The sequence below is a fragment of the Caenorhabditis remanei genome, chromosome IV (genome assembly GCF_010183535.1).
Source record: "Caenorhabditis remanei strain PX506 chromosome IV, whole genome shotgun sequence".
Lineage (NCBI taxonomy): Eukaryota > Metazoa > Nematoda > Chromadorea > Rhabditida > Rhabditidae > Caenorhabditis > Caenorhabditis remanei.
In genome coordinates, this window is record NC_071331.1 from 16,459,154 (window position 1) to 16,475,179 (window position 16,026).

At 38.4% G+C, this 16,026-nt stretch overlaps 4 protein-coding genes across 4 annotated transcripts; 1 reads left to right on the forward strand and 3 right to left on the reverse strand.

Moving 5' to 3' along the window:
* Positions 1-245: 245 nt before the first annotated feature.
* On the forward strand, positions 246-1,250 carry GCK72_014596 (uncharacterized protein; the record flags this gene model as incomplete). The annotated part of the gene is made up of 4 exons (XM_003108131.2): positions 246-311; positions 362-482; positions 562-1,141; positions 1,190-1,250. The coding sequence occupies 4 exons, from the start codon at positions 246-248 to the stop codon at positions 1,248-1,250; spliced, it is 828 nt and encodes a 275-aa protein (XP_003108179.2).
* On the reverse strand, positions 644-2,905 carry GCK72_014597 (uncharacterized protein; the record flags this gene model as incomplete). Its single annotated transcript, XM_053730366.1, has 8 exons — positions 644-972; positions 1,594-1,659; positions 1,712-1,799; positions 1,847-2,043; positions 2,088-2,245; positions 2,299-2,397; positions 2,724-2,826; positions 2,881-2,905. The coding sequence occupies 8 exons, from the start codon at positions 2,903-2,905 to the stop codon at positions 644-646; spliced, it is 1,065 nt and encodes a 354-aa protein (XP_053585138.1).
* A 300-nt stretch (positions 2,906-3,205) lies between these two features.
* On the reverse strand, positions 3,206-5,613 carry GCK72_014598 (uncharacterized protein; the record flags this gene model as incomplete). The annotated part of the gene is made up of 8 exons (XM_053730367.1): positions 3,206-3,267; positions 3,383-3,732; positions 3,780-3,882; positions 3,931-4,033; positions 4,086-4,181; positions 4,227-4,335; positions 4,384-4,967; positions 5,401-5,613. 8 exons carry the CDS (start codon positions 5,611-5,613, stop codon positions 3,206-3,208), a joined length of 1,620 nt encoding a protein of 539 aa, XP_053585139.1.
* A 372-nt stretch (positions 5,614-5,985) lies between these two features.
* Positions 5,986-14,510, reverse strand: GCK72_014599 (uncharacterized protein; the record flags this gene model as incomplete). Its single annotated transcript, XM_053730368.1, has 16 exons — positions 5,986-6,114; positions 6,587-6,689; positions 6,745-6,783; positions 7,592-7,714; positions 8,100-8,175; positions 8,373-8,548; positions 8,598-8,674; positions 9,000-9,057; positions 9,168-9,864; positions 9,913-11,429; positions 11,478-11,653; positions 11,813-11,906; positions 12,884-13,068; positions 13,601-13,699; positions 14,024-14,122; positions 14,454-14,510. The coding sequence occupies 16 exons, from the start codon at positions 14,508-14,510 to the stop codon at positions 5,986-5,988; spliced, it is 3,705 nt and encodes a 1,234-aa protein (XP_053585140.1).
* Between the last annotated feature and the right edge of the window lie 1,516 nt (positions 14,511-16,026).

The window sequence follows — 16,026 nt, forward strand, 5'->3', positions numbered from 1 at the left end:
CAGCAAATATTATCGGAGACAACCGAAACACGAAACAATAAAAGAAAAGGGTACGATAGATTGAAATCTGCCGGATTTTCGCACTTTTTTTGAGGTGACCGTGTTCGTATAAAATGTCCGTTCGAAGAGAAAAATGGGACAGGACGAAAATGACTTGCAGTGAAGAATATTCCTCTCATCTCCGGATACATCGATTCATTTCTTTTTCTGTTGCCAGCGTGGCTTTTGTTCTAACGATTGGAGCAATGGTTACACTTCCATTAGCATATCATTATGTGCATCAATTGAGATATTCCCTTGAAAGACAATTTGTGGCAAGTTGATACTTGTTTAAAAGTATATTCTCTCTTTTGTTTTCCAGGAATGTAACGATGTAGTGAGAACAATCTACGAAGGAGTCGACGAGCTCTCTACTCTTATTTCCAGCTCAAATCATACCAGATCGATCAGAGGAACCAAACCAAGAAGACGTTTTGATGAAGGTTTGTTATTCTTCAGCTTCAGATATTATTGAACTAGGATTTATCTTCAAAAATGCTGATTTGATTAGCATGTTTTCAGATGAAACGATAGAGGGAACTTGTGATGGATGTTGTCTCCCAGGATCCCCCGGACCCGCTGGCCCACCTGGGCGCCACGGACGTCATGGTTCCCCAGGAGCGCCAGGAAAACCAGGAAATCCCGGAGAGCCACCAAGAGGCCCATGTGATCCAACACTTCCAAATCCTTGCGATTGTCCAGCAGGAGAACCAGGAGAACAAGGACCACGTGGACCACCTGGAAACAATGGATTACCTGGATTGAAGGGAAGACGTGGATTCGATGGATTAGATGGAAGACCTGGAAGACCTGGAAAGACTGGAATTGATGGAGTTCCAGGACCGAAAGGAGAGGATGGAACTGATGGAGAACCAGGAATAATCGATACTTCGGATGTTGGACCAGCTGGAGACGATGGTGATGAAGGACAATCTGGAGAAGCAGGTCAACCAGGAAATGATGGAAGAGACGGTAAACCAGGTCAAGTTGGACCACCAGGACCACCAGGAAAAGACGGAATCGATGGAGAAAATGGGAATGACGGAGAGCTGGGAGAACCAGGAATTCAAGGAAGACCAGGAGAGGAGGGAATATGTCCGAAGTGAGTTATTGAATAGATGTTATCCATGCAAACTCGTTCATATTTCAGATATTGTGCAATCGATGGAGGTGTCTTCTTTGACAATGGTTCTGGTCGTCGAAGAACTTAAGATTCCTGTTGAATTTTAGTTGTTTCATTCTCTTTTCTCTCTCTCTCTCACTTCAAATGGTGCTGCTTTTAAAAATATAAGTGCAATAAATAGTTAATGGTCTTTATCAAAGTGCGTTTTATCAAACAAACAGGGACAGGAGAAAAAAAGAATGAAATCAGAAAAATGAAATCAAAATATTACTCGGAAATCCAAGCGGCTTCTTGAGCGATGACAGCCTTCTCATTAACGATTTCGTAGAATGGAACTGTAAATAATATCGATTTACTCATTGAAGTATTGGAGAGTTTCAAAAGATGTGCTTCTTATCGTCCAGCAATAAAACAAAAATGAAGAAACTTACGAGTTTGGTACTCAGTTTTTCCAGTTTCGGCATTGACTCTGGTAATTGGGTCAACAGTGGCTGGGGCTGAAAGTTTGAATAACTCATTTTTTGAACTTCTCAGCATCTAAAAGCTCACATGCACAAGTGGTTGTATGCTTGCAGTGTTTGAATTGAGCATTCGACCATTCACGAGCTGATTGACATCCGAACCATCCGGCTTGAGCCTGTAATACAAAACTTGATATCGAGCTGTGTCCCATTTGATTCTTACTGGATTAACGGTACGGCATGGTCCCTTTTGGAAGGTTGTTTGCCAGGCGTTCATCAAATTCTGAGCGTACTTGCAGGCGTTGTTTGGATCTTGAGTTGTGGCAGTGGTGTAAGTTTGAAGAGCGGCAGCAGTCTCTTGTTGGTAGTTGACATATGTGCTCTCAATGCATGTTGTCAAAACTTGACGCTCATACATGGCTGAAAGGAATGATGAGAAATGTGTAAGATGGCATAGAGCTTACTCCAGAATCCAACTCCACACTTGAAATCCCAGTCTGCCATGAATCCCTGATAAGCATAGGCATCAGAGAGCGCAAGTCCTGATCCGACAAGTCCGACTGTTCCGAGACAGTTGCGGATTTGGACCTGTCCGAGGCATCCATAGAAGGAAGAGAATCCGCTGAAATCCAAGGAATTCTCATTGGTTCAGAAGAAGAACTGCAAAAAACTCACTTGCAAACATTAATCCAAGAGTCAATTGTGTATGGAGTGAGGAGAAGAGATTGGGTGATTCTGTCCAAGGTGCCCAAATCTTTCCAGGCAGTTGAGGTGCTAAAAATAATTCAAAATTTAATATTCGAGAAGTTGAAACTGACTGAATTTTACAATTTTGAGAATGAGTTCTGGAAACAGACATTCAACAGATACATAAATTACGCCCTCCCTTTTAGCTTCTAGCTCATTTTGATTGTAGAAATTATAAGTTTATAGTAAAATTAGTACAAATTACTGGTTTCATCCCAAATAGAAACCACTAAAAGTGCACATTAAACATTTGAAACTGATGTTTGAAGTTCAAAAACCTATCCGAAACAGTCCGCGTTTATTCAAATTCAGTTCCAATACAAAATTGCATTATTCCATTTCACAATACTCACTCAACCCTCCAGAAATCGGAAAGCCGACTGTTGCATGCCGCGAACTGAGCACTAACACAGTTATCAGTTCCTGGGTTTTGAGCGAGAGCAACGCTGCAGACCGCTGAAAGAATTCAGAAGATTTTCAGATATTTTCTATAATTGAATTATTACGTACCAGCGAGAAGAATGGCAAACTTCATGCCGAAAAGAGGTGACGAGACAACTGAAAAAGTGGGATTGATAAGAATCGGTCGGCGAATATTTACCTGCTCTCTCGCATTGACACGATCTTTTTATCACTATCCAACTCATTTTATTAGGCACCTCCCTCCTTCTCTCCACTTTCATACAATCTTATTAACGATTCAAAACTGGCAAATTTGGGTGTGTTCTTCAAAGTGAAAAGTGCGGAGAAAAAACGTCATTGTGTGAGTAGATGAGTGTGTGCCATTTCAAAAGTAACGGTTTATTTCGAGCAAAAAAAAGAAAAAAGTTATAATCTAAAACAAGATCTTGGCGACGATGAGTAGCGTTACTGTAAAGATGGAGAAGTTGGTGGAACCTGAAAAAGTTAACATTTTGTATAATACATGATACTTCAGTAATTTTTTAGATTACTGAAATATTTTTTAGTGCTTTCTAGAGCAAACTTGAAATGAGATAAAAGCGATTCTAACCAGAATTTCCTTGTCTGATAGCTTGCGCATCTGAAAGCCATCTGGACAAATGATCATGAATCCTTCTTCTTGCATCTTTCAATGATTGTTTATCAGAATCTCTTGCTGGATACATATCTGCACAGTGAGCTGTTCCATCAATCAACCACGAGTCAACGTTGTTATTCGTATTGTTCGCCTTGTGACCCAAATCTTGCCATGGATCGAATGATCCATTCGGGAAACACACATTCGTTCCTCTGTATGCATCAGCTCCTCCGTATTTCGTACGAACTTGATCAATCAGTTTGAATGTGTTGTCAAGAGTGTATTCAGGGCCAAATAGATCAATGCATTGGTCAGCGAAGAAACTGAAAATGTTACAGGAATAAATTTCGTATTCTAGAATAAAACCAACTCAAGTGGTACGGTTGATCCGAAAATGCCTCCGTTTCCTCCATCTGTTGTCTGATAATAACCAAGCTCAGTACAAGTCTGCCAAATCCAACTACGAGTGCTAACTGAAAGAATGAGAGTTATGTGATAGAATCAAGTTTCGAATTTCCTACTTCTGTCATCATCTGGCATTGTTGTATCAGAGTAATATTTGATGAATGATGTGTAACTGTTGGGTCTGCATCCAGGGGAACCCCATGAATCGTACCAGTCCATCTAAATGTTTTATAAAGTTTTTCGCAAGCTGACTTTGATAATATAAACTAACCACAGCGACAACTCTGGTAATTTCATCTCCAAGAGTAGCATTGTTGAGAATATTACATGCTCCTGGAACTCCCAATCCACTTCTTGTCGCGTTATTCTGAAATTATTTCAGTTTAGGCTTAGTTTCCAGAATAGGTTATACTCTATTGTCTCCAGTGTATTGATTGATTCCTTGGAAATATCCATAAACGTTTTGGAAGAAGAATTGGATTGATTTCGAGAGGTTGTTTTCATCGAAGCTATCACACAGACTGAAAATTACATATGTGTTGAAATATTAACTGTCGAATGTTTTTTACTTGAATGTTTTCTTGAGAAGCTCTCTGCTATCTGGTCCATTATATGCTTTCTTTTGCATTTGTTGAAAGGCAGTCTTGATAACATCTCCACATGAATCACTAACAGTACGGTAAGTCTTTTCAGTGTTGATTGCATATCCATAATAATCAACAAACACGTGGACAGCTGACGAAGAAGAAACAGCTCCGGCTGTCATTTCTGGATATGTTTCCCTGAACCAAGCAGACAAAGATCCAGGGTAAGATCCTCCGAAAGTAATCCAAATTGGTTTGTCAAGTGGGAAATACAATGCATTCATTTGATTGATGAATTCTTTGATATCAGCCAGAGCCTGATCAATTGTCAAAAGTTTCAAACTTTCAGTTGTTTGATCTCCAATTGGAGAGAATCCTTTCGATCCGTAGAATCGATGTTCCACTTGGAATGCACCTGCGCCGAATTCAGCAGCCCAAACCATCATAGTTTCTGCTTCGTGACGAACCCATTTGTCTCCATTTGTTCCGTTTATTGATCCTTCTCCTCCTAGCATTAGGAATACATATCCGACTGTTTTGTTGTAGAACTTCGAATTATACTGGTAACGCTAAATGAATTGAGAATTGAAAAAAAGAATGGATGAAGTCATTCGTGTAATTTCGAGATAACCAAAAACCACTTGTTTTATGATACGTTAGCGATTAATTGAAACCAATGACAATGCGTATTCGTAATTGTATTAATATCAGGTATGGATTTACCCCAAAGACTAATTGTATCGGAATCAACATCGGAAAAAGTAAAATAAAAAGTTGATCGGAGTCAGAATTATTGAGACTATCCAGTGTTCTCTTGAAGTCTAGATTATCTGACAATCCGTGACCCCGTGAATCACAGTTAATAGTTTTCAATGGGAAAGCTCAAACATGAATACTTTTTGTTCCGTTTTCGGAAATTTTAGCTTTTAGCAAATCACAAAACACTACGGTTCAGAATTCAACAAAAGTTCAGTTGATAAGTGAAAAATCTAAGTTTGTTACCTGTCTCCACGTGGCAGATGTAGTGTTTGAAAAGTGATCAACAACTTGATCGATTTCCGAATAAACCATATATTTATCTTCTGATACTGGGCCTTCTGGATCAGAAGCACTGGCTACCAATCCCTCTCTCGGTCTTCCATTAACCATTGGAGGTGACACGTGGCAAAGAACGAGCCCCACGACTACCGCTAAAAGGCATAAAACCCGAGACATTCTGAAATACAATAAAAACTTCGATGGAGAGTTTTTATATACTTATATGGGTAACACTTTAAATCCGCAACAAGAAAAATTAGTTTAAAAACCATAGGAATGGCATTTTTTGATAAGAGGATTGTGCAATGTCGGCTGGTTTTGAGTTGCTGATAAGAGAGAAGAATGAATCAGACACTTCATTTTACTACATTTTTTAACCGGTTGAACAATTTAAAAATTGGAAACTAAGAAACGGAGAGAAGAACAATTCAGATCAGACAAAACCCAGAGCAATGTGGTCTACAAAAAGAGAGATCGACGAGAGAGATTATTAGTTATATTGCACTATGCATTATTAGGAAAATGAGATAATATATGAGATTTTCTTCTTTAAGAAGATACTGTTTGTGATTGGAGAGCAGCAATTGTGGCATCTCGTTCAGCTAGTTCTCGTCGAAGTTGTTCATTTTCTCGACGAAGTCTAGTCAGCTCTTCTTCCCATCCACTCACACCCATCTCCTGAAATTATGAATTGATTCATAGAGAAATCATGATCATCTTATGTAATATCTACTAAACAAACATTTTAACAAATCATCATTTCTGATAAGAAGTTACATTAATCATCACATATTATTCGTTTACTTATGGTCAGAAGTTCGCACTTTCATACCGAAGTGACTAACTGTTTATGATTTCAGATTTTGTGGGTACTGAAGTGTAAATATGAAAATGTTGAAATTTTTCAAACAAGACTTTTCTACTTCTTTCAGCAACTAGTTAGAGTAATGATCAGCTGACTATTCTCTTCTTTCCCATAAAAAAGGAAGTGATTACCCCCACCAAGCAACCAAAACCCATACATTCCAGACCAATTCGTCATTTCTAAATTCATTTATGTATGTCAATTCATTCCCGTTAAGAAGAAGAAGTAATTACCTCTCCCCCTCCCTTATATTGAATTCCTTGCCCTACAGTAACCTTGACTCACATTAACTAATCTGTTCAGTTTCTGCAATTGAGATTTTATATCCTGAACTTCAGAACGTCCTGCATCAATTTGTCGATCGAGATTTGACTCAATATATGTGTTCCTGAACAAATAAATGTTGCAAAGTCATGCGCATTTTTCTGCAAAAAGTGACCTACCTGTTCACATTGTTTTGAGCGTTTTGGTTGCTGCTCCTTCTGTAAAAAGAATAAATAAGAACGAAGGTTTCAGAAGGATTTCAGATGTTATTTGCCTTATAAAAGTAGACAGAAATGGAGATAGCAGGCAATCAATCATGAAGGTGTAGGCGCGAGATAGCAAGTTCGTTTTCAATACATGTATGAGGAAAAGTGTGTATGTTCGGGCGGCCCTTCTTCTTCTCTCGTCTCCCGTTTCCTCTGACCGCAATACACTTCGATCGGGTAACAATAGCTGAGGGTTAGGAGGAATCGAGAGGAATCGAGAAAGAGAAACAACCGATACGTGTTTGCGCAGATGATTTTATTGCAATGTCTGAGTTTCTTGAGAAGAGCAAAAGGTAAGAAATGGAACGAACTTTCCGATTCATAAGATGTTCCGAGCCGATTATCAAATGTTTGATGTTCAACTACACAGGTGGCAAAGGGGACTTCTTCTATGTTACTTTTATCGAGAACTGCTAAAATTATAGATCTTCGGAAATATAATCACGTGTAAGTCAGAGTGACCTGACTATTCTATTTACTATGTTTCCTTCATGTTTCCCAAGTAAGATTTTTTGAAAATATATGAAGAAACAAAGTTAATGCTGTCTCTTTGTATCTACATCAACTTCCACAAAACGAGTAAGATAATTTGCAGACTTTCATCAAGTACCATCCACAACTTCCCTTTTCAAATGATTTAGGCTTGTGAGTAGGCTGAACTGAACTGAACATGCTTGGCTTGCTCTTAGTAGAAGTACAATCTTTAAGAACAGAATTGCCCTAACTGAGCGCGTTTCTTAGTTATCTTTTAAAAACTTACGATTCGTTCTGAGCAATTGAGCGATCGATTGAAATGATACTCTCATTCATTCTCAGATGTGCAGAAATACAGTCGATAGATGATGAATGTGAGAATGTATCACCTACGAGCATTGGCTGATCACTGAAAAATGGGAAAGAGTGAACAAAAGGAATACTGAATAGACTCTTTTGGAGGGGCAGAAGGCGTGCTCTCGTCAAGATTGAAATCGAGATAATGAAGAAATTTGAGACTCTTTTGGTTGAGTGGAAGAAAATGGAGGAGAGGGAATAGATTGATGGAATAAGATGAATGCCTAGAGGCATTCTGAATACTTTTATTTTTAAGGAAAGGGGTGGAAAGTGCATTTTGAAAGCTTAATCGAAATTTTCATTTGAAGTTGAAGCGAGTGAACTGAAATGAAGAGCGCTCAGTTCAACATTTCAGACACTGACATTTTCATAGTTGACTAACTTTCAAAAAAAGTGAGAAACTGAAAGAAGAAGCGTCGCATAAACATAAAACTAACATAATGTCATCGTCGATGAGGCCAGTGTTGTCTTGCACAGCGTGGTGAGAAGTAGGAATAACGCGATGCTCCAATTCTGTAAACTTCTCTTTTCTCCGTCAGCTCATCTAACTTCTCACTACGGAGAGACACCCTTCTTTCTTCTTTTTCTGTTATTGTTGTGAGCAGAAAAGTAATTGAATTTGGATGTCTACTCCGTCTTCTCGTCTCCTCTAATCTCTCTCTTTTCAAGGATGCTCTTTGAATCTCCTCTTCAAAACTACAGCTACTTACGTGGCGACATTGAATTTGCATTCGCGTCGAGACCTTCTTCAATAATTGTTTCATTGAAGTGTTTCACACTCAATCGGGGGCTTTTATTGCTCCATTTCTCGAATGTTATTGGAAGATTTTCGACGAGTGGAGAGTTGGCAACAACTGAAGATTCTCCCTCTGCCAACGGTGCTTTTCTGAAAAAATTCGAGAAAGGAATGGACGATTTTTAAATATTTCAAGTACCTCTCCCTCTCCAGTTTCTCAGAAATATGTTGACGACCAGTTGATGTTGTTTTTGCATACAATGACTTTTTGGGACCCTGAAGTCAGAAATAATTGTTTTTAGCTGAGAAAGTTGGAAGTTCTGAAAATCAAATTGGGAGTTTGGGTTCGAGCATCTGTCATTACAGTATTTCTGCGCAACCAAAATTCCAATCTTGTTTTGTGAAATTAAAGAAAAACTGTTAGGGCACGCGGGCAACAGCCGATTAGTTTCTATCATGGAATTTATAGAGATACAGGTGGAGTTTACTGTTTTTCCCAATACTTATTATACTTTTGCCAAAAACTTAAATAGCAAAATGGTCAGAAACTCTTTCTATGCGTCAAAACAGTTTATCATTTCGTTCAACAGACAATACTTACCTTCTTTTCTTTCCGAAGGAACGATGGAGTGAGCATTTTTCCGGCATTTCGAAGAGACCTGAGAATGCTGAATATACAGAATACGGACATTACTACAAGGGAAAGACAGGCGGAAAACAAGGGAGAGGCATATCACAAATAGAATAATAGCAACATGCATTTACTCACTTCGAGGCAAGAGCCTCTTTCTTTGATTTTGGCTCCGGTTTCAGCTCGACAATATGCATTGGATCGACGACTTGAATAGTCTTTTTAATGGGAAGTTGGTTTGGTTTTACTCTTGAAGAACTTGATGATGAAGTCATTGGATGTGCAGAATCAGATGACGATGTAGACGTGGATTTAGGAACAGTCATCACTGGGAATGGTTTATCTTTTGGAGGACTTGGAGGAGTGAATACTGGAGCAGGTCTCTCCGATTCACTGTTTCTTTTCCTTTCAGATAATGATTTGATTGATAAATCACGAATAGAAGAAGTGATTCCTTCTGGTTCTTCCTCGATTGGTGATGTCATCAATCCTTCAATTCTTCTTGAAATAATCACAGCCTCCATCACGTCTTCTGTTGTAGGAGTCAAGTTTGTATCCATTGGAATTTCTTCTTCTGGAGATGTTAGATCTCCGGACATTGTCGATTTTCTTTCTTCTACGAATTCTGCATTATCCGACTGACTTCTATCAGTATCTAATTTCAAATTGCGTGGTGGTTCATGCATCTTTTCGATTTTCCGCTCATCCTGAGGTGTCGTTGAACGTCTTCCGCCCATTACAAAAAGATGACGTGGCTCCGGAGATATTGATTTCTTCGATGGACTTACAATGGCGTCTTCAAGAGATAATTGTTGAACAGAGGATGTAACGTTTTCTGAAAAAACCATAATAATGCTAAGAATTTTTCTAAGAACAAAGTTACCTTCAACAACGACTTTTCGTTTTGCCAATGGAGTAGTTGCAGTGATTGAATAAAAATCAGATGTTCTGACGGGAGAAGTTGTCTTCTCTTCATCAAAAGACATTTCTTTTTGATAAGCAGAAGCTATCGACTGCAAGTTATTCGTTTCTCCGTCTTTCGGTTTTCCGTCGACAATCGCAAACGTCTGGTACTTCCGCATCATTATCGGAGTTGTTGTTGAAAGGATGTACTTTTGTGTTGATTCTGGTTTCCTCTCGTCAAGAGATTTTTGCCTTTTTTCTTGATTTTCTGTCTTGCGTTCCCTGCTTCTTCCTCTGAACAATTCGAACTGAAGTCTCCGCAAATAGCTGTGTTTCTTTGAGTCTGTTGATTCAGATCTCTGTACTTTTCCCTTTTTTGTCATCATTACAGCATCAGCACTCATAGATTGTGGCATTGATTTCTCTTCTTTGGCTTCCACAACAAATGTTTGATATTTTCGAATTGCCAACGGAGTTGTAGTCGTCAGAATATATTTCTCTTTCGGTGGTTTCTCATATTCTTCCCATTCCTTTTTCTTCTTTTCTTTCTCTTCTTCCTTCTTCCTCCGATCAGCTGGTGGTCCGATTGTTGCAATTGGTTCAGTGATTTCCCCCTCTTCAATATACGGATAATCTGGACTCTTGGGACGATCTCCGATTGTAAATGTATGATGTCTTCGAAGACATTCTGGAGTCTTCATAACAATCACAAATTTCGGTTCAGGAACGACGTCCTCTTTCTCTTCGAATATATCCTTTTCAATCGTTTTTCTCTCTGGTTCCGATGTCTGCTTCATCAATTTCTTACTCACATGAACATCTGATTGAGATTTCACAATTTTCATTTCTTCAGGTGACTTGTCTCGAATCGTGAATGTATGATGTCGTCGAATCGCTTCTGGAGTCTTCACTGTCAAAATGAATTTCTCTTTTGGAATCGGTTCTTCGTAATGAACTTTTTCTTTAATCTCTTTAAATTTGACAGTTTCCAATTTCGTGTACTGAATCTTTTCTTCTTGTTCTTCTTCTGTTTTCACTTCATTCGGATCTTTCTCTCCAATCGTCAATGTTCGATGTTTCCGGAGTGCTTCTGGAGTTTTGACGAGGAGAACATATCTTTCAGGAGACGTGAATCTTTCCTTCTTTGGGCTTGGAACTGCTTCCTGAATAGGAACAGGAGAATGAATATTTGCATGAATTGCAGAGATTTCTGGATGAGAATCGACTTCCGGAACGAGAATTTCTTCTTCTTTTTCGAGAACTTCCATTTTTTCTATGATAGGAACTGGACTAATCTCAGAGAACGTCGTTGTAGTGACAGTTGTTGTGGTCTCTTTGATAACTCTTCTAACAGGTCCAGGCGTCTTTTGGTTTGCATTGTTATCCAGTTCTTCTGAGAACGTTTCTGCCACTTGTTCTGATGGAAGTTGATCTACTTCTGACATTGTTTGGCTCTCTTCAACCGGTGGTGGATCGGGACTTGCAGATCTTTTTTGTCTGAAAATTCAAGTTTATTAAAATAAAAAAAGATGTTGAATATCTCACCCCGGATACCTCTCATCGAACTCTTTTGTCACCACAAGCACGTCTTCTTCCAACTTAACACAGACATGTTCCATTGGTTTCGGAGGTGCCATTTCACTTTTCGAAATAAGGCCCGCTTCAGAAATTTCCTCTATTTTATCGTCAATTAGTGGAGTTGGATCTTGGGGAATACACACCTGGAAACAACGTTTTTTAAAATTTTTGTATGGCCTTATACTACAATTACAGATTTGATTAAACTGATTCAGAAACTGTTTTTCAATTTTTAATGTTTAGAAGAAAAACTAAGTGTAACATTATAGGTTCAGTAATTAAAATCAAACGAAATTGCTCACTTTTGAAGTAGAAGGTACTTCCATAGACGATGATTTGATAACCCGATTTGCGTTTTGATCAATCCGTTTTGGAACTTGTTTAGGTTGACGAATCCTGCAAAAAGAGAGAACAAATTCTTTGAAAAGTTCTGCAAACTGCAAAGAGTGTGATATCTTTGACAAAAAGACAACAAGAGAAAGAGGAAACAAAAAGAAGGAAAACACAAAAATCTGACAAAGAAAAGTAGAAAAAGGGCTTATGGATGACACGACTTGCCATAAGCTTCTTCTCTTTTCCTACTCGAATATATCATTGCGGCGAGCTTAGTAGAAGACACTTCTCTTTTTCTCTTTTTGAATGGTGCCGTACTGAAACCGAAAAACAAAAAAGGGAGAAGAAGACGTCGTTCCAGTTGTTCGTCAAAAAACGAATGTTTTTCGTCGTCAAACTTTCGAGGTAATTGCTCTTTTCCGTGAGTTCTTTAGCAAGTTGGCATCGTTATTATTACTATAGAGCTACAATTTAGTAAAGTGAGACGACTTAACTTGGAAGAAAATGGCTGGTCAGTTAGAGAAGAAATGTAGAAGGAATAGGGAAAGAGAATGGAATAAAATGCATGAAGAATAGGGTGAGAGAATTGGAAATGTTGCAGGAAATGAGATGGATGATGTCATTTTCGTTTTGGAGTTATCTTTCAAAGATCAGAGTAATTTTTTGAATTTTGATAGAATATTTATTTGATTGTAATAAGTAAAGTGGAAAAATTGTCAAAACTCAATAAATTCTTGCGGATCCGGAGGTTATCTTTTTTGCAGTTTCACTAGAAACTCATAAATTTAGTCTCAAAAATGAAGGAAAAAAAGAAATCTGGGACATTCTGGAATCAGAGAGATATCGAGAACAGAAAACCCAGTTTTTTTTTTGAAAATCCCGTCTTCAAAAATTTAGCGTTTCAGGTGTCTGATGACCTCAATCTTCCTCGATTGTCAACTGAGTCGAATTCGAATTTTTAGGAGGGAGAGAGTTGAGAATAGGAAGATGGTTCAGGAAGAGAGAAATGAAAGAAACTGTAAGCTGAAAGTTGAACTAACCCAGAAAAACTTTGACTTGTTTTGATATTTGATGATGAACTACTCTCAGAACTCCTTCCCAAATGTGTGATTTTCGTCAGTTTACTCTTCACACTATTCGCCATATTCATCAAAGGACTTCGCGGCGTCGATGACATTTTCGCCTTTTTGTCTTTTGATTTTCTTGTTGGAGCAGTCGCAGAGATCTGAAATACAAAAAAAATGAGTAAGAGTGCAAGAAGACGTGAAATGAAAGAAGGTCTCTTTGGGTGTAAAGTCGGGGAGAATGAAAGTGAAAGGGGGTGGGACAATCAAGGAATGAAGGGGACAAACATGAAATTGAATGATCCCATGGGTCGATTGGTGGGGACTCTAGCGACACGCCTAAACTTATCTTTCTATGTATGCCTGGACACAATACAAGAAGACAAGACTCCTCACAAAAGAATCGAAAACCGGGAAGAAGTCAAAAAGAAAACGAAGGAAATAGGGAGATGATACAAAAAACTCGGATTCCCTCATGTAATGGAATGCAAATTTATGTTCCTAGAGGTATGAATACATTTCAGAATTTCTTCTTGTGTCAATACGAGAAGAAGAAGAAAACGAAGGCTGAATAGAGGAGCGTGTGAGCCAAAAACGTGCATTCAACGAATTAATCATAGTGGTTTTGGATGGTGTCGAATTGATGGGACAGGGATGAAAAAATGGAAAGAAATGGGAAGAGAAAGGGCTTACGTTTGAGTTGGCATCGAGTCGATGGAGAACATCAATGACGTTACGGTTCTCGATAACAAGATCAGTTGTTGTTTCCGTCGATGTTACTGCTTTTTGATGCTGAAAGTTGAATAAAATTAAGGAAATCTTCCCCTTTTTAAACTGAAACTTGATAACTCCCAATGAAGTGGGAATTCAAAAAAACGAAGATGGTTTCTCTAAGAGAAGAAATCCTTGTGAATTACAAAAACTTCAAAAGTTTCAGACGCGGTAGAAATTCCCTTGCCCTCGGGCTCTGATAACCAAAAAACTTCAAATTCTCGATCAAAATGAAAATCAAAAAAAGTATCAATTGAGATTACGATGAGATTTAAATTCGATGGCAATATTAAAATAACTGTAATATATTTTTATATGTTATCAACATTCGACAAAATCACAAACCTCTGAAACTTTAGAAGCATGACTCATAATTGATTCATTACTTTTACTTTCTGGTATCGGCGGACAAGCTCTATTCAACGGAGGACGTCGTCGAACACCCTGAAATAAGATATCAATTGATGAAAGAGAAAAGAAAAAGTAGTAGTACACCTTGAGGAACTCGAACACCATTCTTCAATACAACAGGTGTCTTTTCTTGAGTGACGGATGTGAGAGTGTGTCTAGTCAATATAAAGAAGTCTCTTTTTGGTTGCTTTGGAGACGGAAAATGAAATAGAAAAAGGGAGAGAAAAAGAGGAAAGAAGAAGAAAATAGAGTTTTCTTTTTCGTGTTCCAATTGGGAAAAGGAAAGCAAAACGAGCTACATCGTAAAAAGAGAACTGCTTTATGACTTTCTCTGTCTTCTTCTCTTTTCGTAAAATCCACTCACCGTAAACATTTTGACGGGTTGAGGCGGTGGAGGTGGTCGATTTGATGGGATTACCATAAGTGTTGTATGTGTTCTTGGATACGGATATGATCCGCTCGATGACGAACGGATGATTGATTTGTTTCTGAAAATGGTCTGTTGATTGAAAGAAGGGAATATCGCTCTGTATCTGCCATTTTCTCGTCGAAGTTTCACCCTCTCAAGGAACGGTATCTTGTTAAGGCTGAATCAATTTTCTAATTTTTATCTTCAGAATTGTTCTCTATCGCCTCCAGTTATATAATCCTTTTCCGTAAAAGCACACTAGGCTGCCTCTGATATACATACCAACAAAGCGGCCGACATTTCCCGGGTTCCGCCGTTCACTATGTTTTGCAGGCGACTTGACTCCGCCCACTCCGCCCACTCTCCCTCAACACTCGATTTCCTCAAAGGGAAAACGGGAAATCATTTTTTGGAGCGGAGGACGATTTTAGAGATTTTACCGATTTTTCTCATTCTTTCGACGGAAACTGATAAAATGAAGAAAATGATTAAGTTCGGCACTAATTTCAGCCCGAAATGCTGAATATGACCAGAGTTATGAGGATTGTAAAAAATTTATGAAAAATCAACTTTAAAGAGAGATTGTGATAATTTTTTCCCGAGTTAGAGCTATTAACCATGTTTTCAATAACTACTTTTCTATTTTACAAAACTAGTCCATCGCTTTTCCGTCGGGAATCCATTGAGAAGAGGCTTCAAATACGACTGACATGGATTACAGTAATCTTGGACTCAAAGTCTAAAACCCGAAGAAAAAGAACACAAAAAAAATCTTCTGATTGACAAGTCTACAAAAATGACACTTCCTTGTCATTTAAGTCTTCAGTCTGCAAAAAACTCGATTCCTCAATTTGAGAAGTTCAACTAAATCACTTTGTCTGTGATGTCTTCTTCAGATTTTTAGAACTGAAAACAAGACAAAAAGGGGAAAGAAAAAGAAAAATGAGTCGAGTAACTCACACCCCGACATGGAAAACGAGAACAAATGGACTAGCAATTTGTCAAAATCTTTCTCGCGTCTGCCATGGAAAAATGAGGTTTCCTAGTTGTGATTTTATCAGCGGACCACAAAAAATGAATTGGTTTAGTCTGGTCTATCTTAGAACAAATCTGAGGTTCAGAAGATTTCAAGAAATTGAAAAAAAATGAAATGAGCTATTGCTATACATAAAAACCGACCGTGAAGATGGCGAAGATGACGACGAAGAGCCCGAAGTGCCCGAAGACTCCATTGGCAACGAATAAAAGAAGACGTTCAGAAAGAAATGAAGAAAACGAAAAAGTGAAGTTTCTTCTTTCTTTTCTTTGCCTCGATTTGGAAAATGTGACGAGGGGTGCGTTGGCTTTAAGAGAAAAGTCTTTGTCGCACCCGTGTGTCTCCGATTATTTCCTTTTTTGATGTGTGCGTGAGCAAAAAGTGAAGAGGAGAAAAGAGAATTGACGAGCCGAAACGAGGAGAAAAGTAGAGTAGCGATATTATTATTATAAAAAATATATTTGGTTAGAGTATAGATGAGTGACAGAATAT